Genomic DNA, 22,502 nt, shown 5'->3' with positions numbered 1-22,502 from the left:
CATTAAACTACCTTACCTTATCTGCTGCTGCTGCAATAAAAAAAAAAGTCGAGAATAATGTTCAAATATAATAAATATAACAGCCTTTTCTATTATTTTACAGGATGTAAATATAGAGAAATCCCTCACTGTCCATCACTGTTTCAGTAGGCCTACCTTGTTATTGTGATGGTGGTTTAACTCGGACATGTAGCAGTAGCGCCCCCTTGAGGCGGGAAACTGCACCTGCGCTCAGCGCGCGCTTGGTTTGGAGTAACCATGGCAACCACAGGAAACGCTAACACCACTTGAGGTAACTTCAGAAACAACTTGAACGAAGTGACAGTGAAGTTTATTCGTGTTTTCCCCGTCAGTTGTTCGGCTTGTCTACTTCCCTGTGGTGAGATGGAGCCGTCGGTGATTCTGCCCGTCGAGGCGGAGGCGTTTGTTCAGAGTCTGGAAACTTTCTCTGTCAGAGAAGTGGGCTCCTCCAGGTAACGTAGACCAGCTAACCCTGCTGCTAGTTATGCTACTATCACTACACTGTGTCAGTTAGCCGCTGTGTAAGTTAGTGTAGCAAAAAGAGAGGTTGTTGCAAAAACACTCAAACGAGAGGCCGTCACTCCTCTATGACTCTGCTGTTTAGGATGCAGATACATGAAACATTATTGTACCCAGATTAGTATTAGTTAAATGGCAAATGTAGGGTAAATGTTAGAGTAATAACATTACTGTATGTTAAATCCTCCTCTAAATAGGATGCTATACTAATACAAATTCTGAAAATCTGAGTGTAAATATGTCATTAAGATTATTTTTCTCAAATACTGGACAGTGCATTTAGTTAATATGTCAGAAAATAGTAAACAGTACCCACATCTGTTCCCAGACCACAGGGGAATATTTTGCTTTGTTATTTGTGTAATTACTTTGTATAGGTGAGGTTTAAAGATAAGCCCAGTGGGTTTCTACCTCACCCACACATGTTTTATTTTTTTAATTTTATTTATTTTGTTGATTCTACAGTTGTGCAAATAAGACTTATTACTTATTACTTAATATGACTTTTCTCTCAAGACAGTGGGTCTTTGTTTCAGTTAACTCAAGCTGGTGACCCTGTCTCATCATACGTCCTGTGTAACTCCTGTCATTATTAAATAAGCAATGAAATAAGTGAAGTAGTAGTTGGTCAGGTTCACAGACAAACCTGCCTGTAAAGTAAACTTGCCTGTGATCAGAATAAGTGAAACATAATCCTGTGCTCTTTCACAGCTTTTACTTTACTCTCTGTGTTGACAGGTGGTTCAGACAGCATGAGTACATCGAGAAACTGAACATGCAGGCAATACTGAACGCCTCTGCCATGCACGATGAGTTTGTCAAGGAGCTTCTGGTGTCACATGGAAAGGTGACTGTCACCTGTATACTTTTAAACAAGCCCCATCACAGTCTCATTTAAAGGAATATTTCAACATTTTAGCAAATTCGCCTATTGCCATAATTCCTATACTCTTAGCAGTCGTTTCATTACCTTTAATTATCGGTGCAAGCTGTTTTTAGATTGGCGGGGCAGAGACGTGAGCTCTGCACGGAGCGTGGTATTTTTGCCTTTCCCTCATCAAACTCATCAAATACACAATCCAACAACTCCAAAACACTCTCATCGACAATTTGTGACCTGCACATTCACCACACTGTGAAATAATAATATAACGTTACGAGACGGAATTGTTTTCATGGCAAATGCGTAGCTGGAACTACATTCCAGACAGGGCTGCTGGGCAGATGTTGCATAATTATACGTTATTATTTCATTTATTAACGTGGCGAATGTCGAGGTCACAACTTGTCCACAAGAGTGTTTTGGGGTTGTTGGATTGTGTATTAAGTTTGATGAGGGAAACGTGGAAATACCGTGTGCCTTTGTTGCATTAGCTGAGCAGCTCACGTCTGTGCTCCGCCGATCTAAAAACAGCTTGCACTGACAATTAAAGGTAATGAACCTACTCTATAGGGAATATGGCAAAAGTTGAATTTGCCAAAATGTTAAAATATCCCTTTAATATTTCTGTGAGTTCCCAAGATTTAGATTGTAAGTCTCAGAAACATGTCAGCAGCATAGTAGACACTTTATAAAACTATTACCTTTCTTTCCCACTTCTTTTCTAGATTCCTGTTCTGGTCCATGAGATGATCCTGACTGAAGTGTGGAAGCAAAAAGTGTTTCCTATTTTATGTCAGCTGCAGGACTTCAATCCCAAGAACACATTTCATCTTTACATGGTGGTGAGTGTAAAATTGAAGTGTAAAACGACAATTAGCTTGTAGCGCTCATATTTGATTTCATGCACTCTTTCATGTCTCCTTCTTAGATCCACCATGAAGCCACGATAATAAACCTACTTGAAACAATAATGTTTCATACGGTCAGTATGTACAACTCATCAATTAGATTCATCTGAAGGAATTTCTTTGTTTCATTTTGATCTGATTAAAGCAAAGCAGTGTCGACCGTGTTCATGTTCTCTATTAGAACAATGTTCAGCTGTGACTAAAAAAAGACTCATATGTATCATGTAGGATTCATGTGAGGCAGCTGATGACTCTGTTCTTGATTTGGTGGATTACTGCCACCGCAAACTCACCCTGCTGGCCAGTAAAGCGACCAGGGAGAGCTCTGTGGCTCATGACCAACACAACCAGACAGGACAAACAGATGCATCTGCTATAGAGGTGAAATAATATGAGATTTATAGTTGTTGTTTTTTAATGTGTCACATCTTAGAGGAGTTTTTCTTTCATTTAAAGTGAAACGTAATTGATTTGTATCACACTTGGTGAAGGAGTTGCAGATTCAGAATGCTGCACTGGAGTTTGAGATCTCCCTGAAGGCCATGTCTGTACTGCGCTACATCACAGACCACAGCAACAGGTATGGCTCTGTCTCAGCTGTCAATTAAGTTCAGACATTAGAGATTCACATGAAAGAATATGAGTAATGAGTAATATGAATAACTGTCACTAACAGTATCAGTTAATTTCCCTATGAATTTATCTATCAAGAATTTTTTCAGGTGTTTGTTTATAAATGTGAGATGTGAACTGATCTAAAATAAAAGTAATATAAAAGAGAATATGCAGCAAATTCTTACATTCTTACTTTTTATCAGAGAACTTAGTCAGTTGACTAATTGAGAGATTGACCAATCATTTCATCTCAAAGTCTGACAAAGGATATGTTTTTTCTTTACAGTATCAGTGTTATCAATCGCATGCTGTGCACACATAACATGCCTTGTGTACTGGTCCAGCTGATTGATTGTTGCCCTTGGAGTCGCTGCACAGAAGGTATCTCACACACCTCCAGTATGGTGAACTTGTCTTTACATTTTCATATCAGTTTTTTTCCCCCATATATATATATTTTATTCCACAAAAATCAAAATCATTGATACAAATCCATAGTTATAAACAAATAAATATGATCACGGTGTACATGCAAATTTAAACCAAAAAGGAAGGACAAACAGCATCTACAAACAAAAACAGCAACAACAATGAAACAAAAACAGTCCAACAACAAAAGCAAAACAAAGGTGAAAATTATGTATAGAAAAAATAAAATCATATCTTTTCATATCTGTTGGTTAAAATGTGCCCTTTGCCTCTGTCTCCCCCTGTAGGTGGAGCTGAGAAGTACATAAACGGCAAATGGCAGAAGATTCCTCCAGAGGACAATTTAAAGATGACAAAACTGGACGGCCAGGTCTGGCTTGCCCTTTACAATCTGCTTTTACAAGAGGACTGCCAAAGGAAATATGACTTCAACAATTTCAACAAGAATCAACTACTGAAGGTAATGTTTGAGTCAATGTTGGAATTGTTTTGCACTTTTCTACTCAGGAGTTTTTCCACGGTCAATCAAAATCCTCCTCTCCCTACTGTATAGTAGCTGTAAACTGAAGCTCAGGAAGTGTGTGAATGCCAGATCATTGTCCTCCGACATCATATCGCTTGTTGGAAGATGCTTTTTCCAAGGGTTGTTTTGACTGAGATGTTTCCTCCTATTATGCTTTTTCTCATCCTCTTCCTGTTACATAATTACATAACCAGAGGTCCTTGTGCACTCTCCTGTCATCACATGTGTATACCTAATAATGGGACATTATGCTTATGAGCTTGATGTTGTTGCATTTGTTGCTGTGTGATTTGTGAGCTTATGGTGCATGTGCCGCAGCTACGAGGTTTCTTGACGGAGGTGTTGGTTGATCAACTGCCAAACTTGTTGGAGCTGCAGCGTTTCCTGGCTCATCTGGCAGTTACAGACCCAGCCCCTCCAAAAAAAGAGCTTGTTTTGGAGCAGGTACATACAATAATACACATACACACACATCTTAAGAATAAACCATGCCCCTGTGGATTTATGCCCACTTTTACTTTATGTATAGATCCCAGAAATGTGGAACAACATTGTGAGTGAGAACTCTGGGAAGTGGAAGGCAATAGCAAAGTATCAAGTGAAAGAGACGTTCAGTCTGTCTGAACATGACCTGAGAGAAGAGGCACAGAGGTAACGCTGCAAGTCTGGATCAGAATTCCTTCAGAAGTTATTACAGCTCATCTGCAGTGTGGTTATTGTTGAGATCATTGTTGTTTATTTTTGACCAGGTTGGCGCGGACCTACAACTTGGACGTGATGGAGAGTTTACTCCCTGAGAAACCAAAGTGTGGATCCTGTGGAAAAGAGGCCACAAAGAGATGCTCTCGGTGTCAGGAGGAATGGTACTGCCACAGGTGAGACTTAATGTTGTGAGTCCATCATGACGCTGAAATAAGAGACATTTGGATGTTTTTCCTCCTTTTAGTTGAATTGGCTGAGTTGGTTTGGGAAATGGGAATTTGACTTGGATGCTATTACAAGGTCAGAATAGAAATAGGAAGATGTAGCCAATGGATGGATGGATGGATTATACGCTTTAATACTGACCACCTGAAATACATGTTTTGTGATATTTTCATTTCTAATAAAGATGTAATGTTTATCTCTTTGTTTTTGTTTTAATGCAGAGAATGTCAGGTGAAACACTGGCCTAAACACAAGAAAGCTTGTCAGCTTATGGCTGAGACTAAAGAGAAGATCTGAGAGAGGCCTGAACATCAACAGCTGGAAGAGAATCCACTCAGCAGCAGGATGGACCAGTGGTTGATGGGTCTCTACAGACACAAGATTTGAGGACAACAGCTCTGCATGTATACAATGCAGATTTGGATCCTTATGTATTAGGAGTTGTTTTGTTTTTGTTTTGTTTTTTACTTGCCCTGTTACAAAATAATACATTGTCCTTCCTGTATCATTTTGTTTTAAATGCTGTAATATTTGTTGTTATTATAATTATGTTCTCAGACTCTGTATGTGCCAGGGTGGGGGGCAGATTTCACTTCATTACACCAGCAGCAAATAAAAGTCCCTGAATGATTCCCATTACTCTGGCATGGGTACTTCCATGCATCTGCTGTGAAGGGCATCAGTAAGATGCATCAACACACAAACAGTTGACACACTCAGGAATTTGTGGTCCATCTTCTTGGTTAATATTCCTGCTTGTTGTGTTAGACTTTACCCTCCAGTGTGTTGTGTTGAGGGTCTGACGTGTCATAAAAAAGACAGGTGAAAAGTTTGAGATGAGTGTGGGATGGAAGGAGTGGGTGTGTGGGTTTAAACAGAATTCGTATTACGATACTTCTAGTTCAAAATGTTGCAGTTGACACTGAGGTCATCGCAGTTAATGAAACCCAGATCCATCACACATGCTGAGACAGTGGTTAGAGGGGAGGAAAGGGGGGGGCGAGGGGCTTTGCAACGCCTACCAGAAGGAGCTGAGCTGTCCGGGCTCAGAAGCAGCACCCCCTATGTGAAAACATTCCGGATGTCGATGCAGCTCAGCTTCATCTCACTCTCTCTTTTTCATGATAGTCCGCTTCCTCCTCCGAACAGCAGAAGACTCTACTCAGGACAGAAGATGGTCAGTGTCCCGCTGGGAGTCTGATGGTACAGACTAGAGCCGCTCCGGAGCTCGGCGGCCAGCAGCCAGTCAGCGGCCCCGGCGGTGACCGCTTATTTCCAGAGATGTAGCCGGGGACTGCACACCTCCGTTACTTGGAAACTGTCACAAATGTCTGCGGAAAGTTTTTCTCCTCGGATGGAGGAGGCTCTGAGACAAAGCGGTTGCCACGGGGCTGTTTTCTCCCCTGTTTTGGTAAGTTGGTCTGATTATACACTATATATTTTGTAGCTATATATACGTGATAGTTAAATTGACTGTAATTCTCGTTTCGGACTAAACATTTGAGAGTACACCCTTGTTCATTCAACATTTGTAACGCAGCTTTATTTGTACAAACCAGCCTACAGTAACCGAGATTCTATGTAAGGACATGTTACAGCAATTAGTTTCACTTCAGGTCAGCCTACTCTGCTTTTTCTTATGTTAGGTTAGCTGATTATCAAATATTACATAATCACTTCAATTCAACGCTGTGTGACAAACCTACATGTCACATGGTCACAATATACAAAAAGCACATAGGCTAGCATGTATAGGAAATGTCGTCAGGTAGTTACTGTAGGCCTATATGGAAAAAGTAAAAAAAAAAAAAAAACATCTGATAAGACAGATAGAGAATACTACAGTCAAATGCAGAAAGAAGTTTACAGTCAGCCCTACACTGCACTCTGCAGTTTATGTTACTGTTCATTTCCTTTAAAGAAAAATGTTATCTGTTCTTTTATTCTGAAACTTTTATTTCACAGTAGCATTTGACAGAATAGATTTGATTTTTTTCATGCAAGACATGGTTAGTTACTAAAATAAAATGAATTGTTACAAGTCAAATGCAAAAGTGTACTTTGTATCTTACCAGATCAGTAACAGTTATCTAATAGTAAAATCATAAAGATGTGATGGTATACTTATACTTTTTAATGAGTACTTTCACTGTGGAAGCTTAAAGTACTGGCTATACTCTGTTCCTTTTTATTTGCAGCTTTCTGTCCCTATAGCTAGTATTTCTTTTCTTTTTTCAAGTAAGATATCTGAATCCCATTTTCACCACTACATATAATAATGTATGTTAGTATATGTATGTTTCACAGATGTTTTTTTCATATGTGACATCTCTCATTTCAAGATGACACTCTGTGCTCTCTGAGAGCCCTTACTTTAAAAGGATGTACACAGGTCAGACCAAACGCTTGTGGTGAAATGAAAGTATCACCTTTTCAACCTGGACTTACTGGTGAATAGTCCAGATTTATGCTGCTCTTAAAGCAAAACAACATTTTCTTCGTGAATATTATCACATTTTTAAAAAATGTTCTAAATGGTGTCTTTTCCATGTTGATCTGTATTAAATTCAGTTTTTCTACCCGTCAGTGATAATGGACAAAGCCAGGCTCTGAGTGACACCATGTCTTGTGGGGAGTTCATTGAGCTACGTGACCTGCGTGCAAGCAAAGAGCAGATAGAGCTGACAGGCACACTTTCACCCTGTTCACCTCCTCGCCTTGAGAGAACCAACGCCTTGAGGATCAGCCCAGGGAAAGTCCCGGACCTGCTGAGCCGGGTGGGCATCATCAGAGTCCTGAGCAGCTCCCAGGACCCCCAGCCCAAAGAAGAGAAGGGAGAAGGACACAACTTCCAACCGTGCAGCCACGCACAGCCGACATGGTGCGACCTGTGTGGAGACTTCATCTGGGGACTCTACAAGCAGAGCCTGCGGTGTGTCAGTGAGTTGGCTTATGTGGGCTGTTAGTGCATCTGGGCGTGTGCACGTGTGGCTGCGTCTGTGCATATGCATGATCAGAAATGACAGCAACATGGAGAGAAAGAGGAAATTTGGTCAAACAGAAACATGTTAACCACTAATGTAGATGCAGGACTGAACAACCCCGTGTTCAGATGGCTGACTCATAGAAATCATAAATTTACTGGCTGGTTTGCTGTGCTGTTAATGTCCTCCATGTTGTTTCTTGGCAGTTTGTCAAAGAGGTTTAACGGCAGGACTGGAGTTAGCTAGTTTATTATTTTATTTCTAAGAAGACATAAAGAATCTAGCATGTAGTTGTTGACATGCTTACATCTCACAGACCCTCATGATCAACATGACCGGAGTCCCAGTAGTCATGAACTTCCTTTTCATTGACTGAAACCCACTGAAATTTTGCTGCGGTTTATGTAGGGCACTGAGGGAAAAAAGAAAGAAAGATAAGGCACTTTACAGGAATCGGAACATGAAACCACACTCAAATCATAAATTACTGTCAACACAAACACAAACCTTAAACTGATAACAGCAAAGACCAATAAAATAATTAATCACATAACTATAGTCACTATTATTATCATGACCAACCATATATTTGTATATTTGTTTGTTTGTTTTTTACATATACTGTTTGTCTTTATGCTGTGCTTGTTTGAGACAAATAAAAATCAAATCAAAAATATTTAAATTTTGGCTGATCTCACAGCTGCACTCACACACAAGGGAGTTGATATTTGTATATCTGACAAGTGTTTGCAGTTTGAGTCCCTACAGTAACTGCAGTGACCTTTAATGGCCAGTGGAGGACATCACCTATTTACAATTGCACCATGATATCACTTGTATGTTCACCAGTGAGGATTTTGTTCTATGTAGTTGAAAAAGGTTTTTATATAGCTACAGTACAAGACATGGGTAGAAAAAGGTTTAGCAGTACCTTGACATGTTACAATACAGACACAATGAACTCCTTTTTGGACTATTTGTCCTATGTATTTATGCCTTTTCCAGTGTGCCTCTAAAATTTAAGGACTCTCTGCATTTACAGACTGCAGATTCACGTGCCACTACCGCTGCCGTGCCCTGATCCAGTTGGACTGCAGCTGGGACCGAGGCTCCGTGTCCGACCAGACCTGTGTAGTGGAGCACGCCATAGAAACAGACACGAATGTGGTAAGGTCCCTTGTATTCGGCTTCGTGGCTGTGTGAGCAGTCTTCATTAGTTCATAATGTAGCTTTGCCACATTCAGAACTTTTATAAGTCACTGTTGGACTTTAACTGCTGTAATGTTTTAAGTAACAAAAATCGGTTGTTTTATGGTCAAAAACAGGAACCATTTCATATGGCAATAAAAACACACAGCTCACTTCACCCATTTCCAGTTATTACACAGGGTCATTTAAGGATGCCTGACCATGTCAAAATTAACCACACAGTTGCTCCTGACCATCATGCTGACGAGAGCAGCTAGCAATATTAAACTTGTCATTTGATGTTGGTTGTAAAGTTTGTAGGAAGTAAATGGATTTTGAAAGAGGAAGTCTGCTGTTAAGAAACACAAAGCTACAGTTAGTGAGAACTTTTTGCAATATGAGGTTGAACTTACCCCAGCAGAAAATCTAGAGAGTCCATGAGTTGTTCCACCCTGCATATCTAATAAGAAAAACTAGTATTTCTATTATGTTTTTTAGAATAATGCGGCATGAATTATGTTATACTGTAAACATGATGCTAGTCTATAGCATGGAGTTTCATGTTAATGTAGAGTAAGGAAGCGTATTATATCCTTAAATAGAGCTCTTTCAGCAAAGACAGTCACTTCCTCTGGCTGGTTGTACTCTAAAATGTTACAGTAGAAGCAGAGTTCTCTCTCTGCTAAACTGCACCACAGTGATATTACTATAAAAAGGGAAGTCAAGGCTGTGAGCTAGAAGTTGTTCAAAGCGGCAGGGTTTGGTCTCTTGCTATCGGATACTATTTGCTCCCGGGCAAACACCTGTTGCTTATCAAAAGACTGCTGGAATTGAAAAACTTCAGCAAAACGGAGCATGAAGACGTCGGTGCTTGGGCCTCTGTTTACATCAGCCCCGTACGCAGCAGGGATCTTGGCTCGACAAAGCAGGAAGAGCAGGTGGAACCAATAAGTTTTATGATGGATCAGTCATATTGGAGTGCACCAGTGAGCCATGCTGGTGAGTCAGAGTGCAGCCATTAATATTATGTATATAAAAAAGAACACCTGTGCTTTTCCTGCCAATGACATTTTAACATATCTGCCACAAAAACAACCTGTTACGAGGACAAACATCAGAACACAACAGGTGAGACAAGACATGTGGTTATTTTGTTCCCTATCCATCTAAAAGCAGATTTGTATGTTTTCGTAATTTTGACTTCTATAAGCTTTTTTTAAAAGTTAAATTTCACCACTAGCTCACCCAGAGTGTGAAAGCCTGCTCAAACCTTACATGTGAACCTATTGCTTCACACTAGGAGGCTCCAAAGTATTCCTCCCAGCACATGTCTGTTAATACTCACTCTGACTTTAGTGATTTGTAATGCAGCCAGTGCTGTAATGCCCCAAGATGTGACCTAGACCTCCACATGTGAGGGGAATTACCACACTTTTTCAAATGTCTCTGCCTGTTAGACTTCGTTTTGATACATAGAAATTGTTTTTGCTGTAAATTATAGGCATGTTTCTTCTTGCTGTAAACTTGGAGCTGGGTCTCTTCAACTGAAAACAAGAGCTGTAGCTAATGATTATTTTTTACTGAGCAGCACCAGTCTGATTCCAAAGCTCTGTTGTTGCTTAGATTTCATTAGCTGGCTTCACTGTGTGGAACTCATTATTGTTCAACACAAGGTGAAGGATTGCTGAGGCACAGAAAAAACAAAAAAAGATTGAGTTGGCTGTCAACCATGTCTAGACACATGCACCACAAAAACCTTCTCATTATTTCACAAAAACACGTTCATTTCAAACACTCACAAACTTCCTTATGGTGTTTAAATGAGAAAAAAGATTCATCACTGAGAGACGGTTGAGCCCAGAGCAATCATATAACATGACTGATGAACATGTAACATGGTGTGGCTATGGCTCCGTGCAGTGTTGCCAAACTGCAGATGTTAAAGTTAAAGTAATAAGACTCCCACAATGGCTTCCTTCGGTCTAATCCTAACTAATCACATTTTGGCACTATCTTGACGGCCTCATCTGACTGGTTAATCCTTCGTTTTTCTTACAAAGGGATGTCAGGTTCAATCTGGCTTCATCGTGGACAGGACGTAGTCCGAGCATCTAGTTCACCACACATTCCTATTTCACTCACTGCTGAGTAGATGAGTAGAGAAATGAGTAGATGTGGCAGTACCAGGACAGTTTACAGTCAACAGGTTTTTATATATCTATAAATGACAACTACAGTCTGACCAGACAGGCCTTCTTTCACTTCTCAGAGAAAACCCATTGCTGAATTTTCCAGTTCCACTTCTGCTCTCTATGAAACACACTTATCATCATATTGAATGACATTATGGCCACTAAAAGTTAAGTTAATTCTGCCTCCGCTGCTACTTCAATTTCACTTTCTTTTTTTAGGGCCCCTTGTGATTCCCCTAGGTTTCTTAATCTCCACATAGTTATCTAAGTGATTCCCTCACTGTTTCAGTTTGCTGAAAGTAATGAAGGCACAACTGAGGAAGCCCTTGTTTACTTTACTTGGGTACTTTCTTCTCCTGCCACTTTTACCTTTGCTTTTACGCCTACAAATTCAGAGGGAAATTTTGTACCTTAGACACTACATTTGTCTGATAGCTCTAGTTAACAGTCAGATATTGTGATGAGACATTCATATTTTCCATTCAAAACGTATGAAGATATAAAAGAGATAAATAAGCAGATTTTGAAACTTGAGGTCTGTGCCTAAGGGGATTTCTAGAGAAATGTAATGTCAACTATTTTAATAATGATTTATGTCATTTTCAATCAAAACTGCAAAACTTTCATGGTTCTATTTCTACTAATGTGTATTTATTCTAATTACTTAAAACTAATGTGTATTTATTCTAATTACTTAAAACAACAAGAGATTGTTGGTTTTTCCTTTGGGCTCCTCAGGCCTGGAGCCTTTCTGGGTGGAGTTTTATTGTGCCTGCGTGGTTTCTCTCTGGGTTCTCCAGCTTCTTCCCACAGTCTAAAAGACATGCACATTAGGTTAATTGGTAACTCTTAAGTGCTCTGGGGTGTGAATGTGTCACATATATCAGCCCTGTGATAGACTGGTAACCTGTCTTGGGTGTGTCCTGGATGAGTGCTGTGGACACTGAGTAACTGTGATGTATATTTCTTACATTTTCAAGATCAAGCATGAAACAGTCACCAGACTAATCCACAATGAAAACAATAATTTGTTTCAGCCTTTAAAAAAAACAGCTGCAACAACGAAATGCTGTTTACACATTAAACAATAATTGATTTAAAGTTGTATATATTGGACTCCGGGTATTTAGTTATTAAGTGGCTCATTTAGTGATTAAGTTATTATCAAGTCTTTTATTCTTCCCAGTTGCCACTCCTTTTTGATAAAACAAGTTACCAAGTGTTTGGCGATATTATTATTGCCTGACTTCTATGCTTTTAATTTTTTTTTAAAACTATTTTTCTTTTATGTCATCTTTAGTTTCTTCTATAAATAAACATCCACGCATGAGTAATGATCTAATGACATCATAAGTGAACAGTCATAGGGGATATTTTTTTCTTCTTTCACCTAACTTTACTTTACTTTACTACTAATAATATTTAGTAGGACTTTTCCCTGCAATAGACTAGAGTATTTTTTATACATGTGGTATTTGACCTTTCACTGAGGTAACAGAGCTCCCTTCACAACACACATGGTAGCATCTCCGTGTTAAATGATCTTTATAGGGCTCTGTGTGATCCAGAGCCTCAGGGTCTCTGGCCCTCCTCCCCTGACACAGGCGACTCTGTCAGGCCTTAACACACTGGACAATAAAAGCAGTGTAACGTGACTGGGTGGTGTAGGTTGTGGATGACGCTCAGTATTCAAGTTAAACATTTGTACAGTTCACATGTTGTGTCCTTGTCTGTGGGTGGTGTGACCCTGTAGGCCTGCCTGTCATCATATGCAGGGGCATAACTTTGGGTTAAACATTGGGAGGGGGTGGGGGAGGGGGTTAAGATCTCTGTCCTAATGTGTGGACAGTGGAAAATCATTAACTTTGATAGCGTTTATTCTGACAGGACTAATAGGCTATTATTAATTTTCATATAGGCTAAACTAATGACAATTTGTGATTTAGAACGCTAGGCTATGACAGAGGCCTTACAGCACACCTCACCTTGTCAGTAGTAGTAGGCCTACAATGCAAATATCCAATTAGATTCAGAGAGAAAAGCCAATCAGTTCTTCTTACGCCTAGATACTTGTGTCATCAAGATTTCTTGACGGACTCTCCAAAATGTACGTTTTGTTAAGTTGGAACACAGATGGGCTGTGGACCATCCTCGCATCTGACGAATTCATTTGCATAAAGTTGAATCGTGGTCAACTTTTGGATGTGCCACGACTCAAACCAAAGATACTCTAGGTATAGGCCTAATAGCCTAACTGTCTTTGCTCAAACAGCCACACCGCCTACCCAATGCTTTGCGGGGATGTTCCATAGGAAATTAACAGGCGAATGCAACAATCACCGGTGGATCCCAGGCTTTAGACCAGGACACCTACTTGCTAACTCAATGATATGACTATTACCTCTTTGGGACAGTGTTTTTTCTCATTTTATGTGATGAACCAATCATTTAAGATTGTTTGCTGGCCTTGTGGCTCTTTTCATTATGTTTCTGAGCAGAATAAGGGCTTGACCAATTATGACTGTTTACATTGGCTAGATTTTTTTTTTTTTTTTTTTTGGGGGGGGGGGGGGGGGGGGGGGTAACCCTCCTAACCCCCAATAAATTACGCCCTTGATCATATGACTGACTGAGCGGGGTTAAGGACAGCAGCGGGGGCAGCAACCAGCAGCATCCGCAGCAGGGGAGAGAGGGAGAGAAAAGGGAGGGGGAGGGTGTGTGCGAAAACCATAGAAACGCTGGTATTTCCTCTCGGCGACCAATCGCGACCGGCTGCGTTGGTTTTGTGTATTTTCCAAACTCAAGCCAACGGAACTGGGTGGTGCCTCCTCCTCGGCTCGGCGGGGGGAAGGAAGCGAGCGAGGGCGGGGGTCTGAACACATCCTGGTTCACACAGACAGTTCGTATAGTGGAAACGTGGCCGGTAGCAGAAGTTAGAAGAAGAAACCGATAGGATTTTTTTTTTTAATCGATTCATCTGTTGTTATCAGAGTTATTTCATCGTCTGCCCGCGCGGTTGTTGTCGAATTTAGCGAACGTTGCCGTTAATTGACGTCATTTCAAACATTTCGGAGAGTTTTAAGTTCGACTCGGTTCGGTTCAGTGTCGGTGAATCTTCGCCATATTTGGATAAAAGTGGTTCATTGAACACTTTTAGTCGTCGTGTCTTAAATTATCGCCGTGTAGTCTCGTGTTAACGGTAGTCAGCATGACAGAGGCGGCCAGCAACCCGGACAAAACCCCCTCCTTCGAGATGACCTGGGGCAGCTCCACCAGCAGCGGCTACTGCAGCGAGGAGGAGCCCGAGTCCGAGTTCGAGCAGTACTTCACGGCCCGGACATCTTTCTTCCCCAAAACCCGGAAGCCTAACCTAGATGTGAAGAAGGTGAGACGGAGAAATAGATGTAATTGGGAATGTAAAACTTTGGTAAAAGTGCGAACTTCATGCAAAGGGGGAAGTGAGACCAGGAAGAGATGGGTGGTGGGTGATGGGTGGCTTGTGCAGCAGTTCCCCTATGTAGTTCTGCTTTTTCTCTGACAGTGTTTGTCCATAGTGTTTTTTTTGGGTCAGGGGTTAACAGCAGCATCCCTGGTTTGATCTGGAGCTGCTGCTGCTGAAATGTATGTTTTGCTCAAGGGCACCCCAGCACAGAGGATGCTGGCCAAGTGATGGGTGGAGTTCTGGTTCATCCAGTTTTGAGCAAACAGACATGAGGCTTGAGTTGTGTGAAGTTTATTATTGAAATTATAAAATTATGCATCAGCCCCGGAGCGAATAGCAGAGCAGACACTAGTTTGGGCTTGAAACACACGTGAACACACCAGTGCATCATTTTTTTATCATCACTGTAAGAAGCAGAGACCCACAGCTGAACTCATGCTCGGAACAACCAAACCCAAAATCTCACGCCATGTGACGCACTCACTCCTCTCAAGTTTCCAGCCAAACACCCACTATTCTAGTCCCTCAGGTTTTCACACTAATTTCTCAATCACAGATGAGTCAATGCAATGTTTTGGATTTGTTCATTTTCTGTCCCTTTTGTCACCCACACCCACTCAGGTATCATCTTTCTTCATTGAAAAACAAAGGCTGTTTACAGAAAACACTCACATCCTGGCTGACTCTGTGCAGAAAAAGCCAGCTTACATTTGATGTTGTCAGTGTTTATGTTACACTGCTTTTGTGGGCATGTAGAGACATAGTTCTTTTCCTTTTACTGTTGCCATATTGGAAGGCTCAACATGGCTCCTGTATTGATTTATTGATTTGTTAACAGCAGCACATTAACTCCAGAGTCTTCCAATTTGCCTAAGGATTTCTTCTATTGATCTTCTTCTGCTTGACATCAATATAAGATACTCAGCTCCTGTAGCGCCTCCAGCTTTTCCTTTATTACTAGAGAGTGTAGGGTTCAACAGTTCATTTCTTTTATAAATAAGATTGAATTTAGGAAAACATATAGCTTTGAGTTTTTCCCCATATGAATCCAAAAAAATGTCTTAGAATGACGTACAAATGTCATTGCCAACAAGGGCAGCATCCACGGTGCTGAATGGATACTTGTGTTTGACTCTTACTTCCAAGGAATCCCCCCCCCCCCCCCCCCCCCCTGCTCCTTCCATGGAAAATCAGTTGGAGTATAGTATGGAAAATGAATTTGTACTGCTGCAGAGTTCAGTTTTCTTTCTACACAGGAAGTGCCGATTGGTCAGTACACACAGGAAGAGGCCTAATTGAGCCAACGGTCCTGCGTATACTAAAGGCCAAATGTGCATGACTGAAACATGACTGAAACATGACTAGGGGAGTGCGGTTGATGAGGCAGCTGACTTCACAGGATGTGCCTGTAAAACAAGGGAGGACATTGTCTCTCCCACAGTCTGAGTGGGGAGGCTATTTATATATGAATACCAAGTTGAGGAATGCAAGCGCAGGACCGTTGGTCGCAGTCATTGCAAACAGCTGCAAGTTGCACATGCCCCCCCCCCTTTCTCTCTCTCCACTCCTCAAACTCGGTCCTCCCTTTACTCCTCCTACCCTGAGGGATCAGAGCAGTCCAACAGGATTGGACAGAGCTGACATCATCGTTTTCGCCCGTGCTTCGTTGTCAGGAAGTTGGGAGGCTGATGCAACTGGTGCTCAGTGTTAGAAACTGTTGTTAACAGGGAGTCCATCAAAGTGTGGGTGTTTACAGTATACTCCTCCTCTAAGCTACTTCAAACAATCCCCTTAAGGAATATCAATGTGTATATATATCAATATCAGTGTAGTGAAATTACATCTTTGGATCTCACTTGACTAGATTTTTCTTTTCTACATAACCTATCCTCGAACACACTGAGACATAAAACACAGAGAAATGCTCTAATAAGATTATTATCCCATGTGAGATTAATTTGGTGATCATGATGTTTCTTAATGACTAGCCTAATTCTTTTGACAAAACATGACCTTTTTTGAGGAACCGCTGTCCGATCCCACCACCATGTCCATGTTGTAATTGTTCCTGTTGTGTTTTGGAGGTGAACGCTGACACCTGGTGGTCTAACGCTGTAATTCCCTCCCTGTCCCCTTTTTTAGGACGAACAAATTGAATGTGGCAAGCAGGAGTTGACAACTGCAGACATTCCTCAGAAGGTGAAGGAGTACAACGCCCAGATCAACAGCAACCTGTTCATGAACATGGTGAGTATGGATGAGTTACACCACCACCCACGCATTTTATTGTGAAGGTGTGTTTCTTTTCAGTATGATTCATGACTCTTTTTTTTTTTATTATTATTTCTGAATGAACAGAACAAGGATGGCTCCTACACTGGCTTCATAAAGGTGCAGTTTAAACTGGTGCGACCCGTGTCGGTTCCACAGCCGAAGAAAGGCGGTCATGACGGCGGGGGGAGGAGGGCTAGCGGAGTGAAGCGCCGCACCTCTTTCTACCTGCCCAAGGACGCGTCCAAGCACCTGCACATCAGCTCCCGCACCTCCTCCCGCGAGGTCATCGAAGCTTTGCTGAAGAAGTTCACCGTGGTGGACAATCCTGGCAAGTTTGCACTGTTCGAGCGCAGCGAGCGTCACGACCAAGGTATTGCATCTTTTTCATTACATCCACATCGATCTCCTGTTGGTATTATGTGATTTTAAAAAAAAATCTTAATTTGTTTTCTGCGCCATTTTGGTCTCTCTTTCAGTTTATGTTCGCAAGCTGAGTGATGGCGAGTGTCCTCTCCCTCTGCGCCTGCGCTCTGGGCCCAGTGAGAAAGTCCTCAGTTTTGTGCTCAAAGAAAATGAAACCGGGGAGGTCAATGTGAGTGCAACAAGAACATGTGATTCAACCCATGAACTACATCCTAGTTTATGTACTAATGCGATTTTGTTGCTCCTCGTTTTCCAGTGGCATGCCTTCTCCATGCCCGAGCTGAAGAACTTCCTGCGCATTCTGCAGCGTGAAGAAGAAGAACACGTCAAGCAGATAGTGCAACGATACGCTCTGGCCCGCACCAAGATGCAGGAGACGTTGGCCGGCTCCACCCCGGGCTGAGACGACCCCCGCGCCGGGGGTTAAACGTGCACCACTTGGCTGGGCCATCTACCTGAAGAAGACCAGCCATCGCTGCATCCAAAGATCCCAGAGAATACGCCTCAAAACACCTCCTCGGTGAAAAAGAAAAGTGAGACAGGGCGCAAGACAATGAGAGAGAGCTAGCGCGAATGTGCGTGTGAAGTGATGCGAGAGATGAGAAGTGCCTTACACCTGGAGAGTCTGATGTGCCTGTGAGAATGAGTTGAGAGACATGAAGACTGGCAGATGAGACAGCGGCTGTGTCCCTATTTGGGTACCCTCTGATTATCCTTTACCCCAGCTATGTCACTTTAGCTTTAGAGAATATGTGCTACTCTGCACATCAGCCATTCAAAACAATCCCTTTAATAGTTATGCATTACTAGACTGAGTGGCAGAACTGTGTTTATCATTGAGCAAAAAATCATCTAGATGATTTTCTGTACACAAGAATGATAACATGTCAAACAAGCCACCACTGCCCTCTTTTAATACATTCAACATGGTCCTGAATAATTGACCATGACAAACATATTTCTCAACATATCCCGTTAAAAAAAAAAAAAAAAAGTTAAACACATTTGCTGTTGAAAGGTATAAGGATTTTCATTAGACCCAGTCTCAGAAGTCTGCCATGTCTCGTCTACACCCCCAGTGGGTGCAACTCTTTACTTTTTTTTATTTTATTTTTTTAAAGTTTTGTGAGTATGACCAATGTGTGGACATTTGTATGCAATAATGAATGTCAGAGAGAGCAATTGCAAATTCACTCGGGTTGACTGGAATCATGAATGAATACTGGTATACATGTGTTTCACTGGAAGCGCTTTGTCATTCCTTATATCTGCTTTATTTTCTGTCAAAGTAGTCGTCATCTGTTTTTCACCTTACTTTCAATGTTTCACTCTCTTTGTACAAATTTACATGTTGAAGCAACCTGCAGAATGTGTTACAAATGTGCACTGCGTTCAGTAAAAAAAAACAATTTCCTATTTCTGTAAAGTTTTTGTATTTTTTCAAACGTCACGATTGTTAAAATATCTTACTCTTATCGATCTGTGTGTAAATTATTCTCCATATTCAGTCTGGGCTTCCATATATTTATGCCCCTTAAACGTTAGGACATTAGATGTTTTTATGCGACTCGCATATCTAGGGTGGTCTTGCTAGCAATAAGACCGATGGCAAATATTGAGCAGTCCAGATAATGTAGAAGCGGACCGACTCCGATCGATGGCAGTAACGCACCCTCCTTTGAGTGTCTGCTGGTGTTTCACAGGCGAAGAAGAGGAAACAGCCTCAGCTGCCGCCGGTCTGTAGATCAGCTGATCGCCTCAGAGCACGGACCAAAACAGCTAACGCTAGCTTATCGTAGACGGTGCTGGAAAAGTTATGACAGGACATGACTGTCTGATACGGTAGGACATCGATCACAAGTCAGTCCCAGCAGTGCTGGCTGTAGGTCGTGTAGGACAACAGTTTCATCCCTGTGTTTGTATCGGAGACGCAGCTCAGCCTCGTCTCAGCTGGTGCGTCAGCGGCAGCAGCGGCAGCAGCAGCAGCTAACGTTACCAGGCTAACTCACCTCAACGTGCAGGTACCGTTAGCGACTTATTATTAGCCGCAGTGACCGGATAGCAAACGGTCGCTTTTGTCACATACAGACCGCGTGTATCAGGTACAAAATCAATATTTGTGCTTATTAACTGATGTTGAAATATAAGTTCTGTTGTAAAGCGGGTGGCTTGTTTTTCTAGCGCGGATATTGTCCGTCCCAGACGGTTAGCTAGCTAGCTCTCTGTGCAGCTAGCACAACGAAGCAATGGGATACACAACAGACATGTCAGGTGTAGGGAGCAGTGATGGGAAGGACGGCGTTACTTTTTTCAGTAACGAGTAGTTACTGTTTCCCCCGTTATAACGCATTACCGTTGCTGGCAATAAAATGCGCCGTTACTTGACTCAAGAAGTCCAGTCACAAAATAATACATCTGTTAAAGTGTACATTATATACACTTTTACTTTTCATTCCATCAACTAGTCGGGAAAATAGCTGTTTATCAGGAACTAACCATCTCACTCAGTATTCCTCCGCACAGACCACACCTGTCATTCACTGCTTTGACTGTAGCTATAATAACTGTGTAATAACCCAGTATTATTTTTGAGTCATTCATCGATAATGTAACAGTGATCAGTGGAGTTGCACCAGCAGTCACACAGCTGAACTCTATCATGCAGTGACAACCAAGTCTGATTGGGAATGTCCTGTCTTTTCACACTTTTTACCCTTTTCAGATCCTGGCTCTGGTGAGGAACTGAGAGCATCTGGCCACCAACCAGACCAAAAGCTTTAACTGGAGACAAGAACTATGCCTTACCTCTGAGAATGGGAGGAAGTGGATCTAAAGCCAAAGGAGTCTGGCCTTTCTCAGGCAGTGGAACTGGAGGTGATACAGCCAGTGATGGGAATGAGCAGTCTTTGGCCCGTCTCAAAGGTTCAAGAAATGCAACCCCGTTTGTTTTTACCAGGAGGAGGTAAATGACACATCATTGGGAAATGGTATAAGGCTGAGGTCACCCAAACTACAGTACAGCACACAGGCCTCGTGGTCTGTGTCCATACACCATAGCTTTGGTCTCTGTGAGATGTCCATCTCTGGGACTCCTGACAGCTCTATAATATGATGCTATGTTAAAGTTGGACCGACCTAGAGATAATACAATACAATAATGAGCCAGAGGAGGGACAGGAAACAAAGGTCCCAGAGGAGACATGATCCACGTTGTCACTGGTTTTCTCCCTAAACAGTATATCCTTTGTAATCTCTCAGCTGCTCTGTGTGTTTTATAGATAATGTCCTGGTTCCTCAGAATAGTCCACAGCAGTTTCTGTGGAAAAGTTTAGCTTGGAAGAAATTGGTAACTGAATCCACCCCAAGTGCAGGCAGTTCAACAGTGTTCAATGCTGAACACACACATACTGACACATCATTAAAACACAAAATACTAGACTAGATTGAAAATATTAAAATAAACTTGAGAATAAAATGATAAGTAATAGCTAAACACGCAGAAATGCCCTTGTGTATTGGACGTGGGCATTTCAAAACCTCTTACTTCTTGCATGCCCTGAGATAATTAGAGGTACATGAGAAAGTGTGTTTTGGGTGAATTGACCTTTTAAGATTCAGTCATCTCTGAATTATTTCTAAATGTATTTCCAAACTGATGTCTACTTGCTGTGTTTGCAGTTCTTTATACTACGACGAGGACGGCGACCTTGCCCACGAGTTCTACGAGGAGACGGTGGTGACGAAAAATGGCAGAAAAAAGTCCAAGTTGAAGAGGATCCAGAAGAATTTGATTCCTCAGGTTAGTTCAGGGACAAAACAAAATGACAACGAGGCTGAAAGGCGCTTTTATCAGAACTGTCCTCCCCGTTCAACTTTGCATACTCTCTGTCTTTGTCTTTCAGGGAATCATAAAGCTGGACCACCCCTGTATTCATGTAGATTTCCCCATCGTCCTCTGCGAGGTGTGAAGCGTTGCACAGGGCTGATCTACTCAGAGGCAGCCACGGGGGCGCTCATTTAAGAGCAGAGGCTTGTTCCAGCGAGCGGTCAAGACTGAAACTGTGGTCTGGAGAGAAGGATGAAAATTCATACAGTCACATTAAATTGATATACTGAATGAAATGCTATACATTTGGAATCCAGCTACAGTCAGAGTGCCCTACTCACTTACGTACATATTTTGATATTCACAAAAAGTAGTGATGGTACAGGTTGTGTTTCCACTACCCAGCTGATATGTAAGCAGTTTTAGAGAAAACATCAGACAAAGTTGTACTTCTCTCGTGAGTTTTTTTGCAGGGGGAAAAAAACATCCTTGATGTGAAAAGGCTGTAACGGTTCATGCCTTCCGGGAGACCTAGAGCGTTTAGACTCTTGTGTGTATCTACGTATGTGTACATGTGTGCACTTAGGTTTGTTTGAGTGAGTGTGTGTAAGTGAGATGCAAGATGTATCTACAGGGTAGGAAGTTGAAGGATTGTGAAATCTATTGTATATATGGTCACGTTGTGTATTGTCATGTCTGAGTGTGTGTCTCAGTTACCAGAGCTCAGACCTGCACTAGTGATAATGTACTGTAAATAATTTCAGATTTCTAGTTGGAAATACTTGAATAAATGGTTTACTGAGCTGAATATCTGGAGTGGATATTTCTTATTACTATTTGGGAAGAGTGTAGTATACACATAACATAACATCAGACCTTTTGGTCCATCTTTGGTTGTGAACTGGTGAGAAAATGACCATTTAAAGGCATAGTTCCACACTTAGGGGGGGAAAAATCATTTTGTTTTCTTGCCAAGACTTGGACAAGAAGGTTGTGTTCTGTCTTCATCTCTTTGGACAGACTAAACAAACAAGTTAATGATGGAGCTTTAATAGTGCTGGGAGAAGGATTTTGTTATCTTTGGGCAGAGCCAGGCGAGGTCCTTTTCCTCTGTTTCTAGTTTCTATGCTAAGCTAAGATATCCAGCTGCTGGCTCAGCTTCACCCTGAACACGCAGACACGAGCTATGATGATCTTCTCATTTAATCTTAAAAGCAAATTAACGTAGTTCCGGAAATATAATCCACATAATAACAGATTAACACATGATGCAATAATTTTAGCCCATTGAATCAAGTGGTGACTTTTATACGTAGCTGGCCTTTCTTGTACAGTATGACAGCTCTAA

At 41.6% G+C, this 22,502-nt stretch overlaps 3 protein-coding genes across 7 annotated transcripts; all 3 read left to right on the top strand.

Annotated features, from left to right (window-relative positions):
- Window positions 1-217: 217 nt before the first annotated feature.
- Window positions 218-5,122, top strand: zmynd10 (zinc finger, MYND-type containing 10; the record flags this gene model as incomplete). Its single annotated transcript, XM_083972756.1, has 12 exons — window positions 218-473; window positions 1,279-1,387; window positions 2,149-2,265; window positions 2,352-2,405; window positions 2,560-2,712; window positions 2,823-2,911; window positions 3,233-3,327; window positions 3,663-3,835; window positions 4,217-4,342; window positions 4,428-4,549; window positions 4,648-4,773; window positions 5,047-5,122. Exons 1-12 carry the CDS (start codon window positions 385-387, stop codon window positions 5,120-5,122), a joined length of 1,329 nt encoding a protein of 442 aa, XP_083828882.1. The 5' UTR covers window positions 218-384.
- Window positions 5,123-5,901: 779 nt separating this feature from the next.
- Window positions 5,902-18,737, top strand: LOC310986638 (ras association domain-containing protein 1-like). Of its 2 annotated transcripts, XM_083972644.1 has the most exons (7): window positions 5,902-6,236; window positions 7,413-7,765; window positions 8,852-8,976; window positions 16,774-16,878; window positions 16,990-17,275; window positions 17,382-17,497; window positions 17,585-18,737. In XM_083972644.1, exons 2-7 carry the CDS (start codon window positions 7,447-7,449, stop codon window positions 17,729-17,731), a joined length of 1,098 nt encoding a protein of 365 aa, XP_083828770.1. In that variant the 5' UTR covers window positions 5,902-6,236; window positions 7,413-7,446; the 3' UTR covers window positions 17,732-18,737. The 2 variants fall into 2 exon arrangements, with proteins under 2 accessions (XP_083828770.1, XP_083828771.1); XM_083972645.1 differs by lacking the exons at window positions 5,902-6,236; window positions 7,413-7,765; window positions 8,852-8,976 and adding an exon at window positions 14,059-14,574.
- On the top strand, window positions 17,768-21,956 carry tusc2a (tumor suppressor 2, mitochondrial calcium regulator a). 4 transcript variants are annotated; one of them, XM_083972649.1, is made up of 4 exons: window positions 17,768-17,861; window positions 20,051-20,290; window positions 21,007-21,127; window positions 21,231-21,956. In XM_083972649.1, the coding sequence occupies exons 2-4, from the start codon at window positions 20,142-20,144 to the stop codon at window positions 21,294-21,296; spliced, it is 336 nt and encodes a 111-aa protein (XP_083828775.1). In that variant the 5' UTR covers window positions 17,768-17,861; window positions 20,051-20,141; the 3' UTR covers window positions 21,297-21,956. The 4 variants fall into 4 exon arrangements, with proteins under 4 accessions (XP_083828775.1, XP_083828772.1, XP_083828773.1 ...); XM_083972646.1 differs by lacking the exon at window positions 17,768-17,861 and adding an exon at window positions 19,066-19,349; XM_083972647.1 differs by lacking the exon at window positions 17,768-17,861 and adding an exon at window positions 19,066-19,430.
- The last annotated feature ends 546 nt before the right edge of the window (window positions 21,957-22,502 follow it).

This window comes from Trachurus trachurus (genome assembly GCF_905171665.1).
Source record: "Trachurus trachurus genome assembly, chromosome: 5".
Lineage (NCBI taxonomy): Eukaryota > Metazoa > Chordata > Actinopteri > Carangiformes > Carangidae > Trachurus > Trachurus trachurus.
The sequence above is the reverse complement of the archived record's forward strand: the minus strand, read 5'-3'. Positions and strand labels throughout refer to the sequence as shown.

Excerpts from the sequence above, each read along its gene's own strand:
- LOC310986638 (XM_083972644.1), top strand. The coding sequence starts at position 7,447 with ATGTCTTGTGGGGAGTTCATTGAGCTACGTGACCTGCGTGCAAGCAAA. Across the intron at positions 7,766-8,851 it reads GCAGAGCCTGCGGTGTGTCA|ACTGCAGATTCACGTGCCAC; the intron begins GTGAGTTGGCTT and ends CTGCATTTACAG. Across the intron at positions 17,498-17,584 it reads ATGAAACCGGGGAGGTCAAT|TGGCATGCCTTCTCCATGCC; the intron begins GTGAGTGCAACA and ends CTCGTTTTCCAG.
- tusc2a (XM_083972649.1), top strand. The coding sequence starts at position 20,142 with ATGGGAGGAAGTGGATCTAAAGCCAAAGGAGTCTGGCCTTTCTCAGGC. Across the intron at positions 20,291-21,006 it reads TTTGTTTTTACCAGGAGGAG|TTCTTTATACTACGACGAGG; the intron begins GTAAATGACACA and ends CTGTGTTTGCAG. Across the intron at positions 21,128-21,230 it reads AGAAGAATTTGATTCCTCAG|GGAATCATAAAGCTGGACCA; the intron begins GTTAGTTCAGGG and ends TTTGTCTTTCAG.